This window comes from Typopeltis vanoorti, chromosome 26 (assembly GCF_054136105.1).
Source record: "Typopeltis vanoorti isolate ZY-2024b chromosome 26, IOZ_Tvanoo_1.0, whole genome shotgun sequence".
Taxonomy (NCBI): domain Eukaryota; kingdom Metazoa; phylum Arthropoda; class Arachnida; order Uropygi; family Thelyphonidae; genus Typopeltis; species Typopeltis vanoorti.
Window position 1 is genome coordinate 12178752 of NC_143574.1, and position 24444 is coordinate 12203195.

The 24444-nt window shown below is 35.8% G+C and overlaps 1 protein-coding gene across 1 annotated transcript in view; it reads left to right on the forward strand.

Annotated features, from left to right (window-relative positions):
- The window catches only part of LOC150092333 (Fanconi anemia group A protein homolog), a 388676-nt gene that overhangs the window by 24482 nt on the left and 339750 nt on the right, over window positions 1-24444 (forward strand). Inside the window, exons 5-7 of the mRNA XM_090415063.1 lie at window positions 10672-10761; window positions 14800-14873; window positions 23194-23294. Of these exons, the coding sequence (XP_090271189.1) occupies window positions 10672-10761; window positions 14800-14873; window positions 23194-23294 (265 nt within the window). The remainder of the gene's footprint in view (window positions 1-10671; window positions 10762-14799; window positions 14874-23193; window positions 23295-24444) is intronic.

The following is a 24444-nucleotide window of genomic DNA, read 5'->3' on the forward strand; positions in this document are numbered from 1 at the left end:
TGTGAACTATACCACTTGAAGGTTCTCACAAAAATAGTGCCACAGCCTGTTGGCTGCAAAGCAGAGATGCTGTCCAGACTGGGCTGGTTGCCATTGTTTTGTTATGCAATTCTGGACTAACAATGAACACCCATTAACGCATTTCACTGGTAGGCTGTTGATTTGTTGGGCTCTCACTAAATAATTTTTTCATATTATTTTGGGTTTCTTTCTAGTCTCCGTTCAGGACCACCAATGTAGTTCATCTTAGGACCCTAGGAATAGTTTGTAATAGTGGCTATTTTGCTATAGTATCTATAGGAGGGCTTTATTATTATTATTATTAGGCTACTTCATGGTCCTTAGACTCATCGAGGGAGATCCTAAACATCATGATGTCAAGCACTATCCAACATTTGCACAGTATCTATCATACTTTGCTTTGAACTCATTCACAGACATAGTACAACAGACTCTGGCAACCTACTCCACTCATCACTACTCTCTCCAATCAAAAAACCTAGTTCTAACATCTTTATACTCTTGCTCAGTTTCCAAGGATGGCCCCTAGTCCTACCATCACCAGACCTATTCTGAAAACTTTCCTCTGTATTAATCTTGTAAAAACCCTTTAGTGATTTGTATGTCTCAATCATATCTTCCCCTTTCCACCTGTCAACCAATTTCTGTGACCCACAAATCTTCAACCTGTTCTTGTAAGGTTCATTCCATAGACCTACTACCGTCTTGGTCACTTACCTCTGGATCCTCTCCACCTCTTCCTCCTTGCCAAGAAACCCGGTGACTAGATCTGCATGCACTAGTCAAAATGCTGTCTTATCAAAACTCGATAATGAGAGATCCGCGCGGTTAGCCTAGTGGCTATGCGCTTCGCAACCATATGCCTGGGGAAGGAGTGTCCTAGGTTCGATTCCCGTCGGTGACGTGAGGAGCTGAAGGATCTTCCTCAGCCATAGCCAAGTTAGCCAGTCTTGGGTGTGGACAGCAGGGTTTTTTCCTCAGTTTATTCTGGGGTTTTTCATCCTGCAAAGCAGGCAAACTGGCCTTGAGAACTTAACACTACAGCCCATAGGATATACCGCGGCATAGGGCTGACCACCTTATCCTGTAAACGGATTGAGGTCCGATGATCAATGGACCCTCGACACCGCAAGGTAAAAGAGGGTATAAAGAAGATGAGATGAGATAAAGAGAGAGAATAACCTGCTTGTCTCTACTCGTCAAAGTATTCTTCAGTAACCAAGTGATCTAATGATCTTCTTTAGCCACTTTTGCTATGTGCCCCCTATACTTTAACTCCCTGTCCACTAACACTCCCAAGTCTCTGGCTTCATCAATTTCCTGGAATACAGATCCACCAATGTGTTATACAGCTGATAATCTTTTCACCCCAAAATGCATATAACTTTACACTTTGGCATATTAAACTAACATCTATTCTCCTTTACCCAGACTGCCAGTCTACCCAAATCATCCTACAAAATTTGAACATCATCTGTATTAACCATTGCTCTATCCAATTTTGCATCATCGGCAAACAACTGATAAGTTCCTCTCAGATCCCTTCCTATATCATTAATGTACAAATTAAACAGCAATAACAGAGAACTGTGGCATGCCACTAGTCACAGCCTTCTGAACTCTACTCTTGAATAAACTACTCTCTGATATCTCTCCACCCACTCTCTTATCCATCTCATCAACCCTATATCCATCCCCACGTGCTTCAGTTTATTGATTAGAATTCCATGTGTATCCTGTCCAAAGCTTTTACACAAAGTCTAGTAGTATTACTGTAAACCCATTACCTTTATCCAGAGGTATAAAGGTATACCTTTATACCTTTCTAATCAGCTGTCACTGATTATAAAATGTTTTGCCCTTCACAAAACCATGCCCCCCCATACAGTATATCCCATTTCCATCTTTCCATTCCTGTATTTTGCTCTTGAACAACTTCTCCAGTACCTTCACAACAACTCCTGATAGACCAGTCAGTTGGTAATTTGCTACCTCAATCTTACTGCCTCCTTTATGCAATGAAACTATTTTCTCCCTTTTCCACCCCCTTGAGACTAACCCAGAGCTGAGACTAGATTAAACAATGTGGTCAAAGGCACTGACAATTCCCTAGCACCTTCACATAGAACTCCAGCTAGTATACCATCCAATCCCATAGCTACATTCACATTAATGGTCTGTAATATGCTGTGCACCTCCATTTCATTTACTTCAGTTCCCATGTAAGTCTTTGCCTCTCGTTACTGCAATATCTCCACCTGGATGATATACCCTTGCAGTATTTACTTAGTAAATCTACTATTTCGATTGATATCTCTTTACCATCGGCATTCATTAAAATAATTTTTGCCATAAACATTTTTCCTTTTGCTTGCAGCACATCAAAAGAACTGTTTAGGATTATCTTTGGCCTGCACTGCTAATTTCCTTTCATACTCTGCTTTTGCTTTTCTTACGACTGGTTATCCTTCTGGCCTGTATTTTGCACTGCTCATATGCCTGCTAGTCACCTTTCTCCTTGAATTCCCTCTACATTTTTTCTTTTTTTTGCAGCTCTGGCTTAATGATGATATTCATCCATTTAACTCCCACTTGATTTACTCTCTTAACTCTAGGTATGCAGTCTGCTATTAATTCCCTCAAACACTTCTTTACTACTTCCTGTGCACTATCAACATCCAGTCCCTGCAGTTTCACATGCCATGTCACTGATCCAAGCAATCACCTAATATTGTCTTGACCTGGGAGGTGGCTAAATGTATGGAATTTTCAGTTATGAGGGGGTATATGTGGAATTACAGGACTGGTAAGTATAATGAGACCAGTTGACAGCAACATAGTCATATTGGTTATAGACAAATTCAAAGATGCATTTACTAGATTGAGCACTCTCTAACCCCTAGTATATTCTATCAGATTCTATTTTAGATAATTATTCCTTAGTAACTGCATAAATTCCATTTCCTTCCTCCTATGTGTCCTCTCTTCCTTCCAATCTATGTTCTCATAGTTGAAATTCCTCAAAATAATTACCTGCCTTTCACTCATTGAGCTTATTTGCCAGTGCATACTATTCCTCATCTTTTCCATCCCCTGGTCTATAGAAGCATCCAATTGTATATTTTGTCCTGCTGGCCTCTATCTCACACCAGATAGCTTCAAATGTGCTATTTTCACTGGCCTGCAATTGAACTCTCTTTGGTTGCAGTTCGTTGGCTATCATCAATAACACTCCTTTCCCCATTCTTTTCTCTCTATCCTCCCTGAACACTATACCCTTCATTCTATCCCACTATTTCATCTTCTGTGAGCTATGTCTCACTAATGCCAATAACCTTTGGCCAGGATGAACTAACCAATGCCAAAAATTCTTCCCCCTTGTTCTGAATGCTCCTGGCATTAGTGTATATAAATTGCAAAAGCCCCTTAGGCCCACTACTATCCTGATGTTTTATACTAACTATCCCATTCTGGTTTTTTACCAGTGGTACTAACTTAGGCATTTCATACACATTCTTACACTCAGATATCAGTGAGGCATAACCACTCAACAGCTTCTTCCCCCTCCCCACCCCCCAAAGCTCTAGTTTCCCTGATTTTGCCCACCCACCCACTTTTACTTCATTCAACAACACTTTTTTCAGACTGAAAACACCGAATCCATTCAGATGCAAATCATCCTTCTTGTATAAGTCCTTTCACTCATCAAACTCACTCTACACATCCACAAGCTCCACATTATTCTTCCTGCATAACCTATGCATCAAGTCATTTGCTATTATGGCGCTCTTCCTCAGTTCTACTCTGTCATATGGCAGCAGACTCATCTAACTCTCTCACTCTTTTCTTTTGCTGCTTCCAGTAATTCTTCCATGTCCTCCCTCATGCCATACTTTTGTCCTTTCAAATAATTTGTTCCGGCCAAACTCTTTGCTCTAATAGCCTCATTATTATCATGAATTTTTGCACCCAGGAAGCATGATTTTATCAATCTCTCACCAATACACCTCTTATGATAGAATCACCATACAAGACTCACTACTTGATTTTTTCTTCTCTTTCAGTCAAGAATTCATTTCTCTTATCTTGCACTTCTTTCTGATATCATCTGACCACTCACCAATCATTGTTGCATTCATTGCAGCTCCCACTTAATCCTATGTCGTTTCCATATGTCTTTGCATATCCAAGTTGTCTCCCTCATTATAGCCAACTCTTCATTCTTTACATCCATGATACTACTATTTTTTTGATCAACACTTTTCCTCTCTCTCTCTCTCTCTCCCTCTCCCACCCACACACACACACAATCGTGTCACTTTTAACCTCTCTTTCAATCTGCTGTTACATTTTCATGCTTATTCTCTGTTCCGCCCACCACTTCAATCTTGTGACTGGCCTGCACTTTTGACTCCCCCCCCATAGCATTTTTGACACACACTCTCCGATCACTGTCAAACCAAATTTCTTTTGCCTTTGGTAATGTGTATATCTCATAGACATTGCACTGTACAAAGTCTCTTGGTTGAACTCTTTAAACAATGATGCCTTGGACGGCTTTCTGCTTCACATTGGTGCCATGTGCTATGCTACGTAACTTACCATGCAAAAAGACTATATTGACTATAATTAAAACAAAATTTTTAACTTAAATCTAATTGAGTTCTAGTTCTAATTCAAGTTTTAACTACTATCGCTATTTTTTTTTAATTTAAACACTTAGCTAGAACTTTTTTTTTTGGTAGTTTGTTACAGTGAGTGAGTTTGCTATAATGAGAGTTGACTGCATTGCCTGTTTAAATTCTTGATTAATTTAGAAGCAGTTTTTAAAGTTTTAAAGGCAACCATTGTTTGTCTACATAGTATAAAATTATCATAGATATGTATTATCCTTGTTTGTGGGCAATCTGAAATAGTAGATTCCAAAACATGCTTTTTTAAGTCATGTCATGCATCATATTATTTCTTAAATCAGCTAGATTTTAGTAACTTGCTGTAACTTGTTTATAAAGTTACTTGCTTATAAATCCTTTCTTTGTTTAACAAAATAGAAAATTATCATCATAAAATTCCTGATATATACCCTCAAGGGGTGTACAGGATATGATAGTACTACATGAAAAACTACATCATTACTAACTTCCTATCTACAATTTTCCTCCAAATCAGTGTTACTTGTCAAGACTCCAACATTATCAGATCTTATATTTCTATCTTCTGAGGCACTTTTTACTATATCAATCCACTTATATCGTGGTCTTCCTCTGGGTCTTTTTCCTGCCAACCTGGCAGAGAACACTTGTTTTGCTAATCTTTCCTCTCCCATTCTGTTTAAGTGACCATACCACCTGAAATTAGCTCTGCTAACACATTCCTGGATGCTGACAATTTCAGGTTTCTTAATATCCTCATTTTTAATATGATATTGCCATTGATGCCATCTGTTCATGCCTCTAATCTTTCTCAGGACTCTCATATCTGCAGTCTCTAGTCTTCGGTCAAGTGTTTTCTTCTGACCCAGCTCTCAGATCCATAAGTTAAAATTGGTTTGAACAGTGTCTTGTATATAGCTAATTTAGTGTTTTGACTAATTTCTCTCTTATTCCATATAAATTTATTCAGTTGACTTCCTACCATACCAGCTTTGTGGATTCTGTTGTCTATTTCCATATTTAATTTACCATCTACTAATCATCAGCTACTAAACACTGTGTGTTTAAGTAGCTGAAATGTTTTACTTGTTCTATAGGTTCTCCATTCACAATGCAGTTGATATTTTCAATGCTTCTGCCTATTTTCATTGTCTTTGTCTTTTTAATTCTGACCTTCTTATCATACAGTTATTCACTTTAGTCAGGGAATCTTGCAGACTTGTAGCAGATTTATTTAGAAGTATAACATCATCCACATAAAGCAAAGAGCTGAGATTAACATCTCCAATTTTGACATAAAAATGGAAAATTATTAAAAAAAATACTAAACTTCATACTTTATAAGTTTTAAAATACTTACATCCTCAATTCTCAGGTACTAAATACCAAAGTATTAGCATTCAGTGGGTATAACTATGACATTTTGGCTTTTGCTTTCATCACAAAGGTTTGGTGGTTCTCTTGGGCTCATCACTCCATCCAGCCTTGTTCCATAATTTATTTCTCCATCTTCAATTGCAGTCTCAAGTACAGTGGTATAGCAACTTTATAGCAAACTGTCTATTATAACATCATAAAATATTATTACTGGAATCGTGTTTAATTTAAATATCTTTATTTGTAAAATTTTCAACTAAGTTTCATAGCCATTATCAATACAATTATAGAAAAATAGAAAAATGACACCAACAATTCAATTGAAAGTACATGATATTATGTTCACTGTTGGCTACAAGATAATAGCTCCATTTGCATAAATAGATATCCAAAATAAATTATAATAAAATAATTTAGTTAATAATTTTTAAAATATAAACAAAAAAATTAATTACAAATTAAGAAACACATGAATGGTGGGTATGAGTCAGTATAACTTCCCAAAATTGAGAAAGTTTTAGGCAGTCGTTTTTGTTTAGGTTTGGATTGTGTGTGTGCTTCACAGCTTTCCTTGTACAGTCTTTCCAGAAGAAAATAACTTTTGTTCTTTGTACTTTGGTTTTGTTTCAATGAATCCTGTGTTTTGTAGATAATGTGTGGCTTGCTAAATCAAATTTGTTAGGTTCTTTAAGAGAAATGTATTCCTGATGTTCTTCAAGATAAATTTATCGACAAACTGGTTGTTCAGCACAGATTCGTCTTGAAGAACATCAGGAATACATTTCACTTAAAGAACCCTCGTTTTTTTTTTTTTTAATGTCTATTATAACATACTATTCATGTGATCCCATGAGTTTATTACAGTAAGAGTTTGACTGTGCTAGTCACAGAATATGTACACTTAAGTATTGACAGTCTTGAAATATTTTATGTGCTTTTAATAGCTAATGACTGAACTAGATTTCTTTGTCACCTTATTTTATATTTGGTATTATAATATTTCTGTAAAGATAAATAAATAATACACTGAGTTAGCTTTGCATTAGGAACACCCATATGTCCATTCCCATATGTTGCAGTTTACGGATTAGAATTCCATATCGTATCTTGTCAAAGGCCTTAACCAGGTCCAACAGTATCACTGTAGACCCATTACCCTTATCCAGTTCAGCCGTCACTGTGTTATAAAACCTGAGCAACTTACTGAGGCATAATCTACCCTTCACAAAACCATGCTGTCCCCCATACAGTATCTCATTTTCATCAATCCATTCCTGTATTTTTCCCTTGACTACTTTCTCCAAGACCTTGACAACGACTCCTGATATGCTGATCAGTCGGTAATTTGCAACAGTAGTCTTGGATCCTCCTTTATGCAGTGGAACTATTTTCCCCTCTTTCCACCCCTTCGGGACTAAACCAGACCCGAGACTCAGATTAAACAATATGGTCAAAGGCACTGACAGTTCTTTAGCCGCTTCACGTAAGACCCGTGCTGGTATACCATCCAATCCCACAGAGGTATTCACATTAAGGTTCTGTAATAGACTATTCACCTCCACTTCATTCACCACGATTCCCATATAAACTAATGGTTCCTTCATTCCTTCAATGTCACCACCTGGATGATATACTCTTGCAAAGTGCTCACTCAGTAATTCCACTATATCGACTGATTCAGTGACCTCCCTACCATCAGCATTCCTTAAAATCATTCTGCCGTGTACAGTTTTTCTTTTACTTGCAGCATATTGAAAGAACTGTTTGGGATTCTCTTTAGCTTGCATGGCTAATTTCCTTTCATAATCTGCTTTTGCTTTTCTTACCACACTCGTAACCTTTCTGGCCTGCACTTTATACCATTCGTGTGCCTGCAGGTCACTTTTCTCCTTAAATTCCCTCCACAGTTGTTTCTTTTTTTTGCAACTCAAACTTAATGGTGTTATTCATCCATTTAACCCCTACTTCATTTACTATTCAGACTCTAGGTATACAGTTAGCCATAACCTTCTGCAAATGCTCCTTGACCACTTCTCATGCACTATGAACACGCCATGGCACTGAACCAAACAATCTCCTAAGCTTATCATACTTGCCAGCACGGTAATTCCACATGTACCCTGTCTTAATTGAAAATTTCATACAATTAGCCACCTCCCAGGTCAAGACCTTATGATCACTCTCACCAATCGGTGGCAACTTGGTCATATTCATTACAGTCAAATTCTCAGATGCTATTACTAGGTCAAGCACTCTCGAACCCTTAGTATTTTCCATTACATGTTGTCTCAAATAGTTATCTCTTAATAACTGAATAAAATCCAGTTCCTTCCTCACATGTGTCCTCTCCTCCTTCCAATCAATATTACCATAGTTGAAATCCCCTATAATAATTACTCCTCCTTCCACTCATTTCATCAATTTGTTTATGCATACTATCTCCACCATCTATTCCATCACCTGGTCTATAGCAGCACCCAACAGTATATTTTGTTCTGCTAGTCTCAATCTCTCACCAAATAGCCTCAAATGAGCTCTTTTCACTATCCTGCAATACAACTTCTATTCTCATTGGCTGCAGTTCATCAGCTATCATCAATAACACTCCTTCCCCCCATTTTATTCTCTCTGTCCCTTCTGAACGCACTATACCCTACACATTCTATCCCACTAACTATATCATCTTCTGTCAGCCATGTTTCACTAATGCCAATAACCTGTGACCAAGAAGAGCCGACCAAGGCCAAAAATTCTTTCTTCTTGTTCCTAATACTCCTGGCATTAGTATACATAAAATGCAGAGGTCCATTTGTCCCATTCCTATCTTGATGTGTTATACTAACTAACCAATTCTGATTTCTTGTCCTTTGTACTGGCTCGGGCACATTATGCACATTCTTACACTCAACTGCCTCACTGATGTCTGCATATCCACTTCTCCCACTCCTAAGGAGGGGGAAGGGAAGGGAAAGTGGATATGCAGTTTCCCTGATTTTGCACATCCACTTTCACTTCATTCAGCAACACTTTTTCCAGTCTTCTTACACCAAATCCATTCAAATGCAAGCCATCCATCTTGTACATTTCAAAGATAAATATTTATTGAATGAAACACATGCACGCACGCACACACACACACACACATGAAAGGTAATACACGAATGTACAGCAGAATATTTTCCACATTAAATATTTTAAACACAAGAAGACTCTAATCACCAAAATTAGGACCTGAATCATGAGTGCTATTTCTCTACTTGAACCTTAGATCTAGTCAATATAAAAAAAATAAAATTTTTTTCTAAGTTCTGTGCCACATGAATAAAAATTAAATATATCACAAAATTAGCTTTTCTCCCACTCTCATTATTTTCACTGGGGTGGGTGAGACAAATGAAAATATGTATTCTCCTACCTCGAGATAGCTTCCCATATAAAATGCAACTTTCTTACAAATATAACCATCAAAGCAACAACACACAAAAATAATTTATAAGAAAATCCTTGTCATATGAAGAGATCATGTCTTAGAAAAAGTTAGCATGATAAAATCTACTCAGTTCAATAAGAACAGAGCAAGAAAAAAATGTACATTTTCAAATTTTGTATTTTCTACTGATATTGCAGACATTCAGTTCAAAAAAAGGTTATGAAAAGGTTTTGCATAATGCTTCATTGAGTGTCAATAATGTACATTGTTTTCTTCATTAGAACATATTAACAGAAAATAATTTATCCACTGAAATTGTAATAAATTTGCTCTGTTTGAATAGGTTATAATGAAGCTTCTGATTCAGTCTACAGTATTCCAGATTCATTTCAAGCAGATTGTGTCTTGTATCTGTTTTAGAACTCATATAATTAAAACTCAGACTTCAAGTATTTATTGTGATATATAAAAAAATCATTCTTAGTTTCTATTTGATCTAAAAAAATCTATTAAAATATTTTTCACATTGCTTTTAGACAGAAAGAGAAAATTATATATTTTCTGTGTCTGTCTAAAAGCATCCACACACACACACACACAGAACTTCTGAACACAAACCCATCTCGCTCTCTTTTTTCAGCCATCTCTCCATCAAAATCATTTTAGTGTTCCTTATCATGTGTGCTCTCCCTACATATTTCCATGTAAGCCAATGATGAGTCATTGAAGTGTTTTGCTTGAAAGTAAGAAAATCAGTAATTTTCCTGATGGGCAGTGATTAGCCGCTGTCATCCAGTTTTATTCCAGAGTCACATTTCAAATTTTTTTTCCACTCTTCATTTATTCCATTTACTGTTATCTTTTGGAACTTATTTCTTAAAATATTATGAAGATATCCCTCACAATTCTGAAACTGTGTAAACAGCAAGCACCTGGTGAAAAATTCTACAAAGTGTGTAAAGTTAGGACAATAATAGATGATAAAGTCTTGCAGATCTGAAGCAGTGACTGTTAATTACTTAGAATAAATTTATTAATTTCATGATTGGGTAATTTCAACATGAAAAAGATAAGACGAATATAGGAAATTTGAGCATAAGATGGAACATTTTATTATAAGTTGCACTACTAGATGATCTTGTTAGTTACTGCATTTGGAGAAACTTACTAATTTAATTTCTCTTTTTTCAGAGACATGTCGATAGTGCTCTGATTTTTATTAAATCAGCTATTGATCACCACTTTGACCATAATATGTTCTACAGAACAATTTGTTCAAATGTAAGTATTATTTAAGAATTTGAAAATAAAATACTTATATAAATGCTCCCACATAAGAATCTGCAAAACCTGTATCAAATGAATGCAGTACAATCACTTGATCGCAAAATAATAAAATATAATCAATAACATTGAATATTATTTGTTTCTTAAAATATCTTAATTTTGATTTATTATTTTAAAATGGTTTATTATTTAAACTGTACATCTTATAAAGTTTTAAGCAGAAAATCCGATCATTTTTAGCCAAAGCCTACGGAGAACATGTGAATTACTTGCAGGAGCTTATTGAAATTAATAGGTTTTTCATTTTATCATGTCTTTATACCTAATATTTTTGATTGACAAATGAAAGCAAAATTTATTTTACATTCAAAACACTGAGCTTCTTTCTTGAATTTTATGTGATTCATCACAAAAGGAGCTGATTTAAAGTTATTCTTCATGAGGGTATGGATAAGAAATTATCAGAGGTTTTTGTTTCTTCAAACTTTGCATAGTACTGAATCTCACCATGGGTACAATGTTTTAAGCAATCTGTAATTTTTTCCCTCCCCTCTTCTTCCAGTAATCTAGTCATATCCACTTCTTTGAGATCAGATTCTGTTTTTCCTCTTGGGTGTTCCTTGTATGTTCTGTTACTCTTGGTTTGGTCAGTGTCCATTCTTTTCATCTCTTAGAGAATAACCTATCAGTGACACTTTTTTAAACAAAAAAATATTCAATGTTACAGTTGAGTTTGAGTATAGGAAATAAATTCATATGGACCTCAGGAATGGTTTATTATAGTGGATAGTTTGCTGTAGTGAACTTTAGCAATCTCATAGAAACCTCTTTGAAGATGACCTACCCTATCATTACACTTTTTATTTTGAACAATTCAAATGATGTTAGAGTTAGCTAACACTACAGAAAACTTATAGAGACCTCAAGAATAGTTTGTCATAGTGGATAGTTTGCTGTAGTGAATTTCATTTAGGATAGTATTGTGCCTCTAAAGCTTTGATTGTAGCCTTTCTGTTTGTTACAGTGAATGATCTTGATATAATGATGTTTGCTATAGCAGAAGCTCTCACAGTATAACTCATCTTACATTGATACAGGGCCTTCTCTACTTTTACAAATCTTGTTCTGATTTCCTCTCCTCCTTTTATAGAAATTTTTCTTTCTTTAAAATAATATATTTTGAGGAATAGTCATCTTCTGTATGCTCATTTTTCAAAATTCTTTTTTTGTTTTGCTAGGTCTTTATTTGAACTTATGAGACATTCATTGTCATTACTGTTGTGTTGGGTAAATAGTTCACTGCTTCATCTACCTTCCTAACCTTACTCTTGTCAAAATTTACTGTTAGGCAATACATATGTTTTGCTTCATTCAGTGTTATGAGCTGTCTGCAAGATAGCTTGAGAGGATAGATTCTGTGATGTGTTTTGTTTCTGTGCTGAATCAGTCCCATCTTTGAAGTGTAAGTTAATACAATGAATATGCAGCCTTGGTGTTAGTGCACTCATTTTGGGAGGGAGGTCACTACCCAGACTGGTTTCAGCCTTTTTTGAGGCTTCATCAGTGAGTAGCTAGACCTAATACCAAAGTGTATAGCAAAAAGAACTTATATACTCTGCGATACGAGTTTCCAAACAGGTACAACCATTAAGTTACTTAAGTATAAAGAGCTAATAAGCTTCATTTCGGCAATGAAAACATTACTTAAATTAATGGGATATTAAATCCCACATAGTTTTAAAACCGAATAAGAAACTCAAAGATTGGAATCAGAGAGTTTCTTGCCGAATATAGTAAACTATAAAGTATCGGCGAACACTTAGTGTGAGCTAATGCAAGTGACCCTAGTACATAGTACAATACTGGACGACTCGTTGCAAAAGTGGGGAAAGTTCAGATTGCTATTCTTAGGTATTTTCCATAATGTAAAAACACATTTCCTAGGAAATGTATGCTGTTATGTTATGTTATGTTATGAACCCTCAAAAAAGGCTGAAACCGTTCTGGATAGTGACCTCCCTCCATAATGTAATAACAGCATACATTTCCTAGGAAATGTGTTTTTACATTATGGAAAATACCTAAGAATAGCGATCTGAACTTTCCCCACCTTTGCAACGAGTCATCCGGTATTGTACTACGTACTAGGGTCACTTGCATTAGCTCACGCTAAGTGTTCGCCGATACTTTATAGTTTACTATATTTCGCAAGAAACTCTCTGATTCCAATCTTTGAGTTTCTTATTCGGTTTTAAAACTATGTGGGATTTAATATCCCCTTAATTTAAGTAACATTCTTCACACACCTGCCACCAACCCAAGTTGTTATTACTTGGCAGAAAAGATCCATGGCCTCACATGGTTACTGCCATATTCTGGTTCTGCCATCAGCATGTATACAGTACAAATCTGGACTTGGTGATATTTTTCCAGTCATCAGCTGTACAGTGTTGATGCTCACTGAAGCCACACCTTCCTATTCTTAGCTGACAGCATTGGGACTTGGGATGGTCATCTGCTCCTGTATCCCACCTGTGACAGCGTGCGATGAACTGTGTACTCCAGAATGATCTTCTGGCTACCACTGCTGTACTGAGCTGTTTGGTGATCACGTGCTCAATTAAGCAACATCGTCCTGTTCTTAGCTGACAGCTTTGGGACCTGGGATGTCATCTGCTCCTGTATCCCACCTGTGACAGCGTGCGATGAACTGTGTACTCCAGAATGATCTTCTGGCTACCACTGCTGTACTGAGCTGTTTGGTGATCACGTGTCAATTAAGCAACATCGTCCTGTTCTTAGCTGACAGCTTTGGGACCTGGGATGTCATCTGCTCCTGTATCCCACCTGTGACAGCGTGTGATGAACTGTGTGCTCCAGGATGATCTTCTGACTACTGAGCTGTTTGGTGATCAAATGCTCACTGAAGCCGCATCTTCCTGTTCTTAGCTGACAGCATTAGGACTTGGGATGGTTCCTGTATCCCACTGTGACAGTGTGTGTGATGAACTGTGCACTCCAGGTTGATCTGATTACCTCTGCTGTGCTGAGTTGTGATTTGACTGGTTATAGCCCTCCTTTCAGGTTTCAATAGTACTTGCCATTCTTCTCTAACCTCGTGCATCAATGAACTGTTTCTGTTTACAGGACTGCTGTTGGCTTGAAGTTGTCATCTTATTACACCACTCCTGCACACCCTAAACAGTGTTGTGCGTGAAAAGCCCAGAACAATAGATATTTGTGAGATACTGGAACCAGCAATCATACCATGCTAAAAATATTGGTATGATTGTTTAATTTATGATTAACTTAATTTATTATTAATTTATGCATCAGGATGGCCACAGCATTAATCTAGTACAACACAGCAAACAGAACTGCAGAAAAGATGTCACAGGTCTTTTTTCTAGTGCCTCATTTTTCATGTACTAGTTTCTACAAATGACTTATGTCTCTTAGCTTATAATATATGATATGTTTGTGTATCTTTGTATGTATGCATGTATGTTATTTTTTTCTCTGTAAGCTACAAACCAATTTATTTCCTAGAACAAGGTGCAATATTAAATTTTGACCAAATAGTTATTCCACTGTTTCGTATCCATTCTGTGTTGTACACCAGCCTGGCTGGCCGAGTGGTTAGTGTATCTGCTCTCAAGCCAAAAGGTTGCTGGTTCGAATCCTGCTGTGGGCATGGATGTTTGTGATTGTCTGTGGAAATACTAGTGGTCGGCAGTAGATGGTGTTTGTGGTGTAGTTAGTGGATTGAGTGGTGGAGACAGTTGTACAGTAGGTGCCCTCCCTCGATGAGTCTTTGGCCTCCCTCAAGGTGTCAAATAATAATAATAATAATAAAAAATCCAATTTTGTTGCATTATATTAGTTTTGCTCTAAATTGAGTTATTTTATTGAACTAGCTTTCGTCTGGTTTCTTCCTGCTAAGATAGAAAAATAATTTTAAGTGAGAAAAATATTTTGCATTTCTCATGGTTTTCTTAACCTTTCAATTTATATATTTATTCTTTCATTCAGCCAAAACTTCCATTGGAATTTCTATGGAAACTACATCAGTCAGGATTGATGACTATCGAGAAATTTATTTCATTGTAAGTATTCCCTTCATCTCCAGTTTTCATTAGTATACTAAATTAAATTAAGCATACAAATGATCACAGCTTGGGTATAGAAGTTAGAGATCATTGAGCAGCTTTAATAATTAAATTTTTAATCAGCAGTTAAAGCGACTTAGGCTTATTTTAGATTAATTTTAAGTAAACTGTTATTAACTTGTTAATGAACATCCTTTAATCTGGTTACAGCATTGTATACAGGTATAAAATGCAAAATCATTGGAGGCTTGAGAACAAGCATCCAGTTTTTAGATAATAATTTGAATAATAACTGAAGGTTTTTACATTAAGTGGTAGTTTAAGAATTCACAAATGAAAATAAAATATATTTGAATATATTCAAATACATTCATAATATAATAGTAAAAATAATAATATGACAGGATTATAAATAGCATCAATATGACATTTCTGATATATCCAGAGAAGTGTACCATGTTACAATATTCCAAAAGAATATATCTTTACCAGTTTCCTATCAGCCCTGCTTAGGTATTCTTTGAATGTTAATAATGTAAATCCCCCCCCCCCTTCCTCCCATATCTTCATTTTTAAGCAGTTCTGTTTATGCTATTCTATTCATTTTCCTAAGGTTCATATCTGTGATCTTTCTGGTGTTTGGCTACTGTTTTATCTATAACTAAACTCTAATCATAGGCCAAATGCCCTATATGTACTAGTTAGTGTTTTGGCTTATTTCTCTCATTTCACATAATTTTTTTTTCAAGTAGCTTCCAGTCACACCAGTCGTACTTATTTTCATGATTGTCATTTTTACCACACATTGTGCCTAAATAGAAATTTTCTGTCTGTTTCTTCTCTAGAAACAGACAGAAAACATTCTGGCAATGCAGAATGTTTTCTGTCTGTTTTTAGTTTCCTTTTATTGTTGATTTTTATACCAATTTGTCACAGCAGTTATTTAATTTCATTCAAGACTCTGGAAGATATGTAAGTATAGCAGATTTATTTAAGAGGAGAATGTTATCTACATAGAATAAAGAACCATTGTGAGGTTGTGAATGCTCTAACAGTGACTGAGTTTTAGATGTATGAATGATGGTTGGTGGGTACCGTGAGTCTTCTGACTTCATGGAGATGCTGTTCGACACCTTGTTGAATTTGTTCCTAGACATGCAAGCTGTGATTGCACAGAGAAGTGGACCAATACATCACTAGGAGGGTGTTCCTAATACAAAGCTAACTCAGTGTGTGTGTGTGTATCAGTGGCGTCGTGTGCTTATTTCGGTTGGGTGTGCTATCATGGCTTATGCAACCTGCACTACAAAATTCATGCCAGTTTGACCATATGATTGCATTTTTATCGATGTATGCAAGTTTTGAGCGTATAGCACATCAGTGTTCATCTTAATTGGTCTAATGCAATTAATTTTAGGATAACTTTGAATACTTTAATTTATCAATTAATTGTAATCAAATCTGTGTAGAGAGTGGGGGACAATGTATTTATTTTAAGATATATTAGAAAACAATAATGAAGGAGAATGCTATATTTGGTTGGTATATTTGAATTACTCAAAGATGTAAAATTTGGAAGAGGAGGATGAGGCTTTGACTACAATACTGTTTCCCATTGTAAATATGGGCAAAAAAAGTCATAAATTTATTGAAAATTATATATTATAACTTGTCTATATTATATATAAAAACTTGCCTACTATGTCAATTCACACTTCACACGCAAAACAGATGAAACTCAGAAAACAAAAACAGCAACTCATGACAAATAACAATGTTCAATTGGATCGGTTGACACAATAACTAACCAATCGCAGCCTCTAGGCACTATAGTCTCAGAGCTCACCTTCTGAGCAGCTTAAAACTACTAGAATACTAAGAATTTGACCTGCTGCACCATCTGTACATCTTTTCAAAGAGTGCAAAGGTGTATATATTTTGAAAGCACACCCGGTCCGTTAACTCAAATGTGATGCAATGTTTATGCGTTGAAAAGTGTCCTCTTCATAAAGTATTAGTGTACTGTGTTTACTTTTAGGAATCACACAAAGTCTGGAAACAATCAGGGGAGTCTTTAACAAAAATAAATGTAAAAATATAATATCGGTGATATTACTATTTGGTGGATGAGCACTTAGCACACCCTGAATATTCGCCCCTGATGTGTGTGTGTATAAGTGAAGGTTCATTGAAAATTGCACTGAAAAAACCTGAAACTGGCATGCTCTCTCTCTCTGTCTCTCTCTCTCTCTCTTTTTCTATACACACATTGACATGTGTAAGAATGCAGCTGCCTGAAGCAGAAAGGACATGTTGCATAGTAGCAAGCTCCCACCAGACATGGCATAAGTGTGAAACATAACCCCCATGTGATTGTGTTAAATTTTTTTTTAAATATATATTTATGTATCTTAATAATGTTTTATTTTAGCTACTATGTGACAGCATGCCTAAATGAGCTCCATTGTAATGCGCATATTTCACTCTTTTTGTATTTAAATTTCTGTTATTGCTCTTCAGCCCATACTGATGATTTTCACAAAATATAAAAAAAATATTTGTCAATGCAATTTTACTGTTTTACTCTGGCATACTGGTACTTATAAATATTGACAATTTTCTTTCAAATTAGTCTATTATTATTATTATTATTATTATTATTATTATTATTATTACATGACACCTCCGGGGAGCCCAATGACTCATCAAGGGGAGGGCATCTACTTTACAACTCTATCTCCACCACTCTCAATCCACCAACTACAACGAACCACAACTACCATCATCATCGACACCAACTCCATCTACCCACCAACCACCACTAGTATTTGGTGAAAGCAGTATGATATGAGATGTGAAAAAAACGCCCACAAAAATTGTAAATAAATAATTTAATTGAGTAACAATTATATGAGTATATGAAGACAATGGCCAAAAACAAGAGATCAATGGGATTGTCAAAGTGCCTCAATTTCAAAGTGCCTATATTTATTGTGGAGAGATAGTGTGATGTTTGGGGAAGCATCTTATTGGATGGATGCACTGACCTGTATGTGCTTTCAAGAGGAACCATGAATACTGCATCTTTTAAAGATGAGGTCCTGGACTCCTATGTTCACCTGTATGTGGGTGCGATATGGAGACATCCTACAAGATGATAATATTCGTCCTCATTAAACAAAGTTCATAGAACTAATATCTTCATGCAGAGACTGTCGTGAACGACTAACCTTAAACCTATTGAGCATGTATGGGATGTTCTGGGTAGATGTGTTGCTGTTTCTGGATACCATATAAAAATAGTATGAAACATCATGGTGAGTGCTGTATTGCTGTGAGAGGTGACCACATTTTTTATGAAGGCACTAAGACAATCTCATTTTGACCTCTTGTGTTTGAATGTTGTCTTCATGTACCTATTTTTCACTGAATTAAACTAGAGTGCTGTAAAAGGAATTAGAGATGATAAAGGTGAAATGAAAACAGGAGAAAAAGATATCCTTGAAGTATGGAGTAATTACTTTGAAAAACTGCTAAATGAAACAAGCAGTGATGACAGCACAGTGATAAAAAACACTGACCAGGCATGCAGTCAGGAATACATATCCATACTTGAAGTAGAAAAAGCCATCAAAGGCTTGAAATGTGGAAAGGCAGCAGGAGTAGATGATATTCGACCAGAAATGCTGAAGTATGGTGGTATAAGAGTCTTACAGTGGCTGCACTGCATAGTTCAGAAAGCCTGGACAGAGGGACGAATTCCCGATGATTGGAGTAGAGCTCTCATAGTACCCATATATAAAAAGGGAAATAAAACTGAATGTGAGAATTACAGAGGTATTTTCCTACTGAGTGTTCCTGGCAAGATCTATGCAAGTATACTTGAGAAACGGTTGAGAAGAATTGTGGAAGAAAAGCTTGGTGAAGAACAAGCTGGATTCAGGCCAAATAGAGGCTGTCAGGATCAGATCTTCACTTTACGACAAATAGTCGAGAAAGCATGGGAATATAACAAAGATCTGTATTTAAGTTTTGTCGATTTGGAAAAGGCATATGACAAGGTGCCAAGAGAGAAGCTATTCAATACGCTGCAGTTATATGGTGTCAATGGGGCATTATATCAAGCAATACTTAGTCTTTATTTGAGTTGTGAGTCGGCAGTTAGAATTGAAGGAAGTACAGGAAGATGGTTTAATGTTAAATCTGGTGTGAGACAAGGATGTACATTATCCCCTCTGTTATTCATTATCTATATGGATCACATTATGAAGGAATGTGGTATTAAACCTGATATCAAAATTGGAGATGTTAATGTCAGCTCTTTGCTTTATGCGGATGATGTTATACTTCTAAATAAATCCGCTACAAGTCTGCAAGATTCTCTGACTAAATTGAATAGCTGTTGTAATAGATATGGTATGAAGGTCAGCAATAAAAAGACAAAGACAATGAAAATAGGCAGAATCATTGAAAATGTCAACTGTGTTGTGAATGGAGAACCTGTGGAACAAGTAAAACATTTCAGCTACTTAGGCACAATTTTTACTGAAGATGGTAAACTAAATATAGAAATAGACAACAGAATCAGCAAAGCTGGTATCGTGGGAAGTCAATTGAATAAATTCATATGGAATAAGAAAGAAATTAGTCGGAACACTAAATTAGCTGTATACAAGACTGTGTTCAAACCAATTTTAACTTATGGATCTGAGAGCTGGGTCAGAAGTAAAACACTTGACCAAAGACTAGAGACCGCAGATATGAGAGTCCTGAGAAAGATTAGAGACGTGAACAGATGGCATCAATGGCAATATCATATTAAAAATGAGGATATTAGGAAAGAACTTGACATTGTCAGCATCCAGGAATGCGTTAGCAGAGCTAATCTCAGATGGTATGGTCACTTAAATAGAATGGGAGAGGAAAGATTAGCAAAACAAGTGTTCTCTGCCAGGTTGGCAGGAAAACGACCCAGAGGAAGACCAAGATATAGGTGGATTGATACGGTACAAAGTGCCTTAGACGATAGAAATATAAGATCTGATAATGTTGGAGTCTTGACAAGTAACAGACTGATTTGGAGGAAAATTGTAGATAGGAAGTTAGTAATGATGTAATTTTTTCATGTGGTACTGTCATATCCTGTACACCCCTTGAGGGTACATGGCAGGAATTTGATGATGATGATGATGATGATTAAACTATTTCTTTAATTTTTCTGGGTGTTTCTTTCATATTGCATCATATTTTTCACCAAATTGCATAAAAATTCATCATATAGTTTTTGAGTTATTTGTGATTTTTCTCTTTGTTCCTTAATTTATTTAAAGCAGTGTATTTAGTTTTTGTTGATAAGAGATTAGTAATAATGTAAACTTAATTGTGTATCGTCACAGTAGCCTGTACACTGCTTGAAGATAATATCAGTAAATTGATGATGGTATTTAGTGTTTCTAAGGCAATTCAAACTGAATCAATTCACCTAGACATTGGCTACCTCTGGGTCTTTTTCATGTGATTCTACATCAAACATCTGTTTTATACAATCCTTTCTTCTTCTTTTTCTCTCTCTCTTTTATATGTGACTTTATTACCTTAGATTAGCTGTGCTCATGCATTGCTGAAAGTTAAAATGTAAAGTTCCTTTCTGATTTCCATACCAAATTACTTTTAGCAGTTATTCAATTTAGTTACATAATTCTGCACATTGAATTCTGGATTTATTTAAGAGTATAAGTTCATTTGCATAAAGAAAAAAATCACTGAGATTAACATTTCCAATTTTGAAATCAGATTTATTGCTGATTTCCTTCTTTACACCCCTTGAGGGTACATGGCAGGAATTTGATGATGATGATGATAATATAAATGATGGATAAGAGTTGAGATAGTGTCTCCATTTGTCTTGCACTGGATTTTACGTCATACAATCTTTCTCCTAAGTTTTTCATCCAACTAAATGCACACTGAATGATCAAACTTAAATATAGACTGTGTTATGTTTTGTATAATATCCCCTTTGCCATATATATGTAGTATTTGAATAGTTTTTTCTTGCTGTTTGTCATGTGCTTTTTACAGATCTACAAAATTAACATATAGATTCTTTTAATATTTTTATGGTTTTTTATGTGGCTCCCACCTAAAGTGAAAACCTGATCCTGTTAATCCTTAGTCTGGACTGGCCAGGCAGTCTCTTAACCTTAATTTTATTGAGCATGTCTGGAGCAGTTTGGCCTGAATCCTGCTTGTTCTAAGTTTTTCTTCCACAGTTCATTTAATTAATCCACGGTTTATGAGATTGTCATAGATTGTCATTTTGTATAATTTTCCTTTGGTTTAAGCCAATATAGATACAATTTTGTTTGCTAAATCCCAAATTGCCAGCATATCCTTATTTGTTGTATCCAGGCAGTACCTACTAATGGGGTGTACCAAGAGAAGGTAGGGATGGGATGTTAAGTCAAAGACTCTGGTTTATTCTCCATACATATTCTCCACATTCCTAAAAAGACTCCAGTGAGAGCTCCTGCCAGTTATCTAGTTTTGATATATTATCTGTCCATCAAGTAGCATAGTTTATAAAAAATCAGAACTATTTATGTTACCACTGTATGTGAAATGGTCAGGGTATGTTTGAGAAAACAGTCAGTCAGGAAAAGGTGGAAGTTAAATGGATGAGTAGTATTGTTAATCTGAAGCTTCAAAAAATATTATAGAGGGAGAATAAGGAGAAATGTGATCAGCAAGCTCACAAACAATAAAATGTACATTAAAAAGGATGACCAGTATGATAAGGAAGGAAAAATCAGATTGTGCAAGGAAATAGTCAAGCAGACTAGAAGATCCCAAAGAGTTCTTTCACTATGTAGCATATAAAAGGAAGAATGATTACAGTTGGACAAATTTAATGAAAGAGGGCAATAGCAAATTACAGTCAGTAATTTGTAGTCGGTATCTCAGGATTGGTGGTTTAAGTATTTGAAAGACTAAGGATAGAATTCAGAAATGAATGAATAGGACAACATGTACTTGTGAAGGGGAGGGGGGCAGGGTCTTGTCATAGTAATTTACTCATTTTCTCAAATTGGCTGCATGGGCTTGATACACTTCACAATTTGTCGATACACTCAACAATCAACACCTTAGAATCCAGATGTTCTTGGAAAAGGAAAACAATAGTCTCCCTTTCCTAGACACTCTGATTACATGCCAGCCTGATGGATCCCTGGCTTTCTCTGTTTACAGAAAACCTGCACATACATGTAGATCCATTCATCAGCAATCACACCCTCCCAACAATATATGGGACTATAAAAACTCTATATAACAGGGCAAAATTAATCAGTTCATGAACTTAACCATATCCTTAACACCTTCTTAGCCAATGGCTGCAACCCCCCAAAAATATTAAAACCAGTTAACCACAACCCCCCCTCCTCCTTCATAGTAGAGATTACTCTAAATCTATCCCCATTCCATATATCATCCAAAAAACTAACAGAAATCCTATGAAAATATGACCTCACAACTAGTTACAAACCACATAAGAAATTGGCATCTCTTATCTGCTCCACCAAAGAACAGCCACTTCCCCCTAGAACTACCTGGAATATACCAGGTCCCTTGCAGTTGCAAACTACAGCCAAACAGGCAGGACCGCCAATATCAGGATATCCGAACACAAGGACTACATCCAGTTTCATGCATTGGACACCCATCACAGAATACGCTGGAGGAAGGCCACTTTATTACACTGCAGCAAGTACAGTACGAAAGATTATTCCTTGTATCAGCCTCAACTCTGAAAAACTTCCCAAACCTCAACAAATTTGGGTGTATGAGACTGCCCCAAATTTGGGAAGCATACATTCTAAGATCGTCATCCCAATGGCCATGACAACCAATTTAGCTTATTAGGCGGCACCTTTTAGCACTCTAGGACCAACTTCAGTTGCCTTTCTTCAGCCTCATTTGCTTACTGTGAGTGCCTGCGTGCACATATCATTGTTTTGTGATCACTGAAGATGGCAATGTAACATTGCCAAAATATAGGTAGTTATTAATTAAAGTTTTTATAATTAATGATTTAGTTTATGTTGTCATTCCTAAAAAATTATAAGTATGTCTAACCAAACATATAAGCTTATCTCCAAGAATTAAAATGAAAATAGTTTAAATAGTTTTATTATCTACAAACATTTTATTTTGACCTTAGATTTATATATTTTTGTAGATTCCTAATCATTACCTTTTATTATTTAATTTCAGTTTAAATGTCTTATTTAAATAACAAAATATTTATTTACTTTTATAGAATACTAGATGATACACAAAGAGTTACAAGTTTTAGCAAGACTGTTGTGGACTTATGTTGTCTAGGTACTAATTGTATATCTTCGCAGTCACTTGCAGTTGGTGAGTATTTTGCATTTCTTGCTATATTTAATGCCATTTCTCGTTGAAGTTTTCATTCAAAATTCTTCATTTATAATATCTATATTTATTTTTCTAATTTTTGAATCTGACTGCTATTAAAAAAAATACAAATTGTGGAACACCTGTTCCAGTTGTTATAATGCCAAAAAGATCTACAAATTATCTGTCCCTTCCACCTCCTCACACCCCTTTCAACATAAAGACTACAGGAATGCCATTACTATTCCCTATATCCAGGATACTTCAGAAAAAAAATAGCCAGAACTTTAAAGAAATATAATCTCTGCACTGCTTTTGTGCCTTGTTTAAAGCTAGCTTCTCCTTTCCACCTCTCCTAAGGATCAACTTCTTTCCCCTCTTTGTTCCAGGTGTTTACAAAATTCTTTTTTCTTGCCACTTATCATATTATGGTCACACTGGTAGATCTGCTAACTTCCACCTAGATGAACACAAAAATGGTCAGTCAGGTCTAGTAGACCATGCCTTGGATACCTTGCACAAAATGAAATGGAAGAAAACTGTTATACAAACTTAAAGGATCCTTTTTAGAATCAGTAGCAGATACAAAAAAAAAAAACAGCCTAATTTTAATAAATATGGTTGTGCTAAACTTTCCAAGATTTGGGACTTAGGCCTCCTGCCCAACAACTAAAGCTCCCCTTCAAGCACCCATAGTGGACCCTCCCCCCCCCTTTCATATGGCTGTCTTTGTATAGTCTTAATTTCATTTCTTACACTTATTGTTTCTTGTGTGTTTTATGTGTGTTATTAGAGTTTTAACGTTTTATTCTTGAAGATGTCTCTGTGACAGAGACAAAATATTGAAACATTAAATCTGCTGTTTAATTATTTCTTTTTGTGCTGTAATTATTCCATTAAATTGTATTATGAGTGGGTATAAGTCATTGTGACCTTTATCTGCATTCATTGATTGATTGCAGTCCTTATATTGGGATAATTTTCAAAAAAAATAAAAAATAATAATTTTTTTTATTCTACCCACATATGGTTGTGGGGTCTGAAAATAAACCCCAACTCAACATCACCAGAGTTAAAGATCGGTACTATCAACGTAAGAAGCCTGAATGGCAAAGAAATGGAGCTAGCTGAGGAATTAGATAAGTACCAG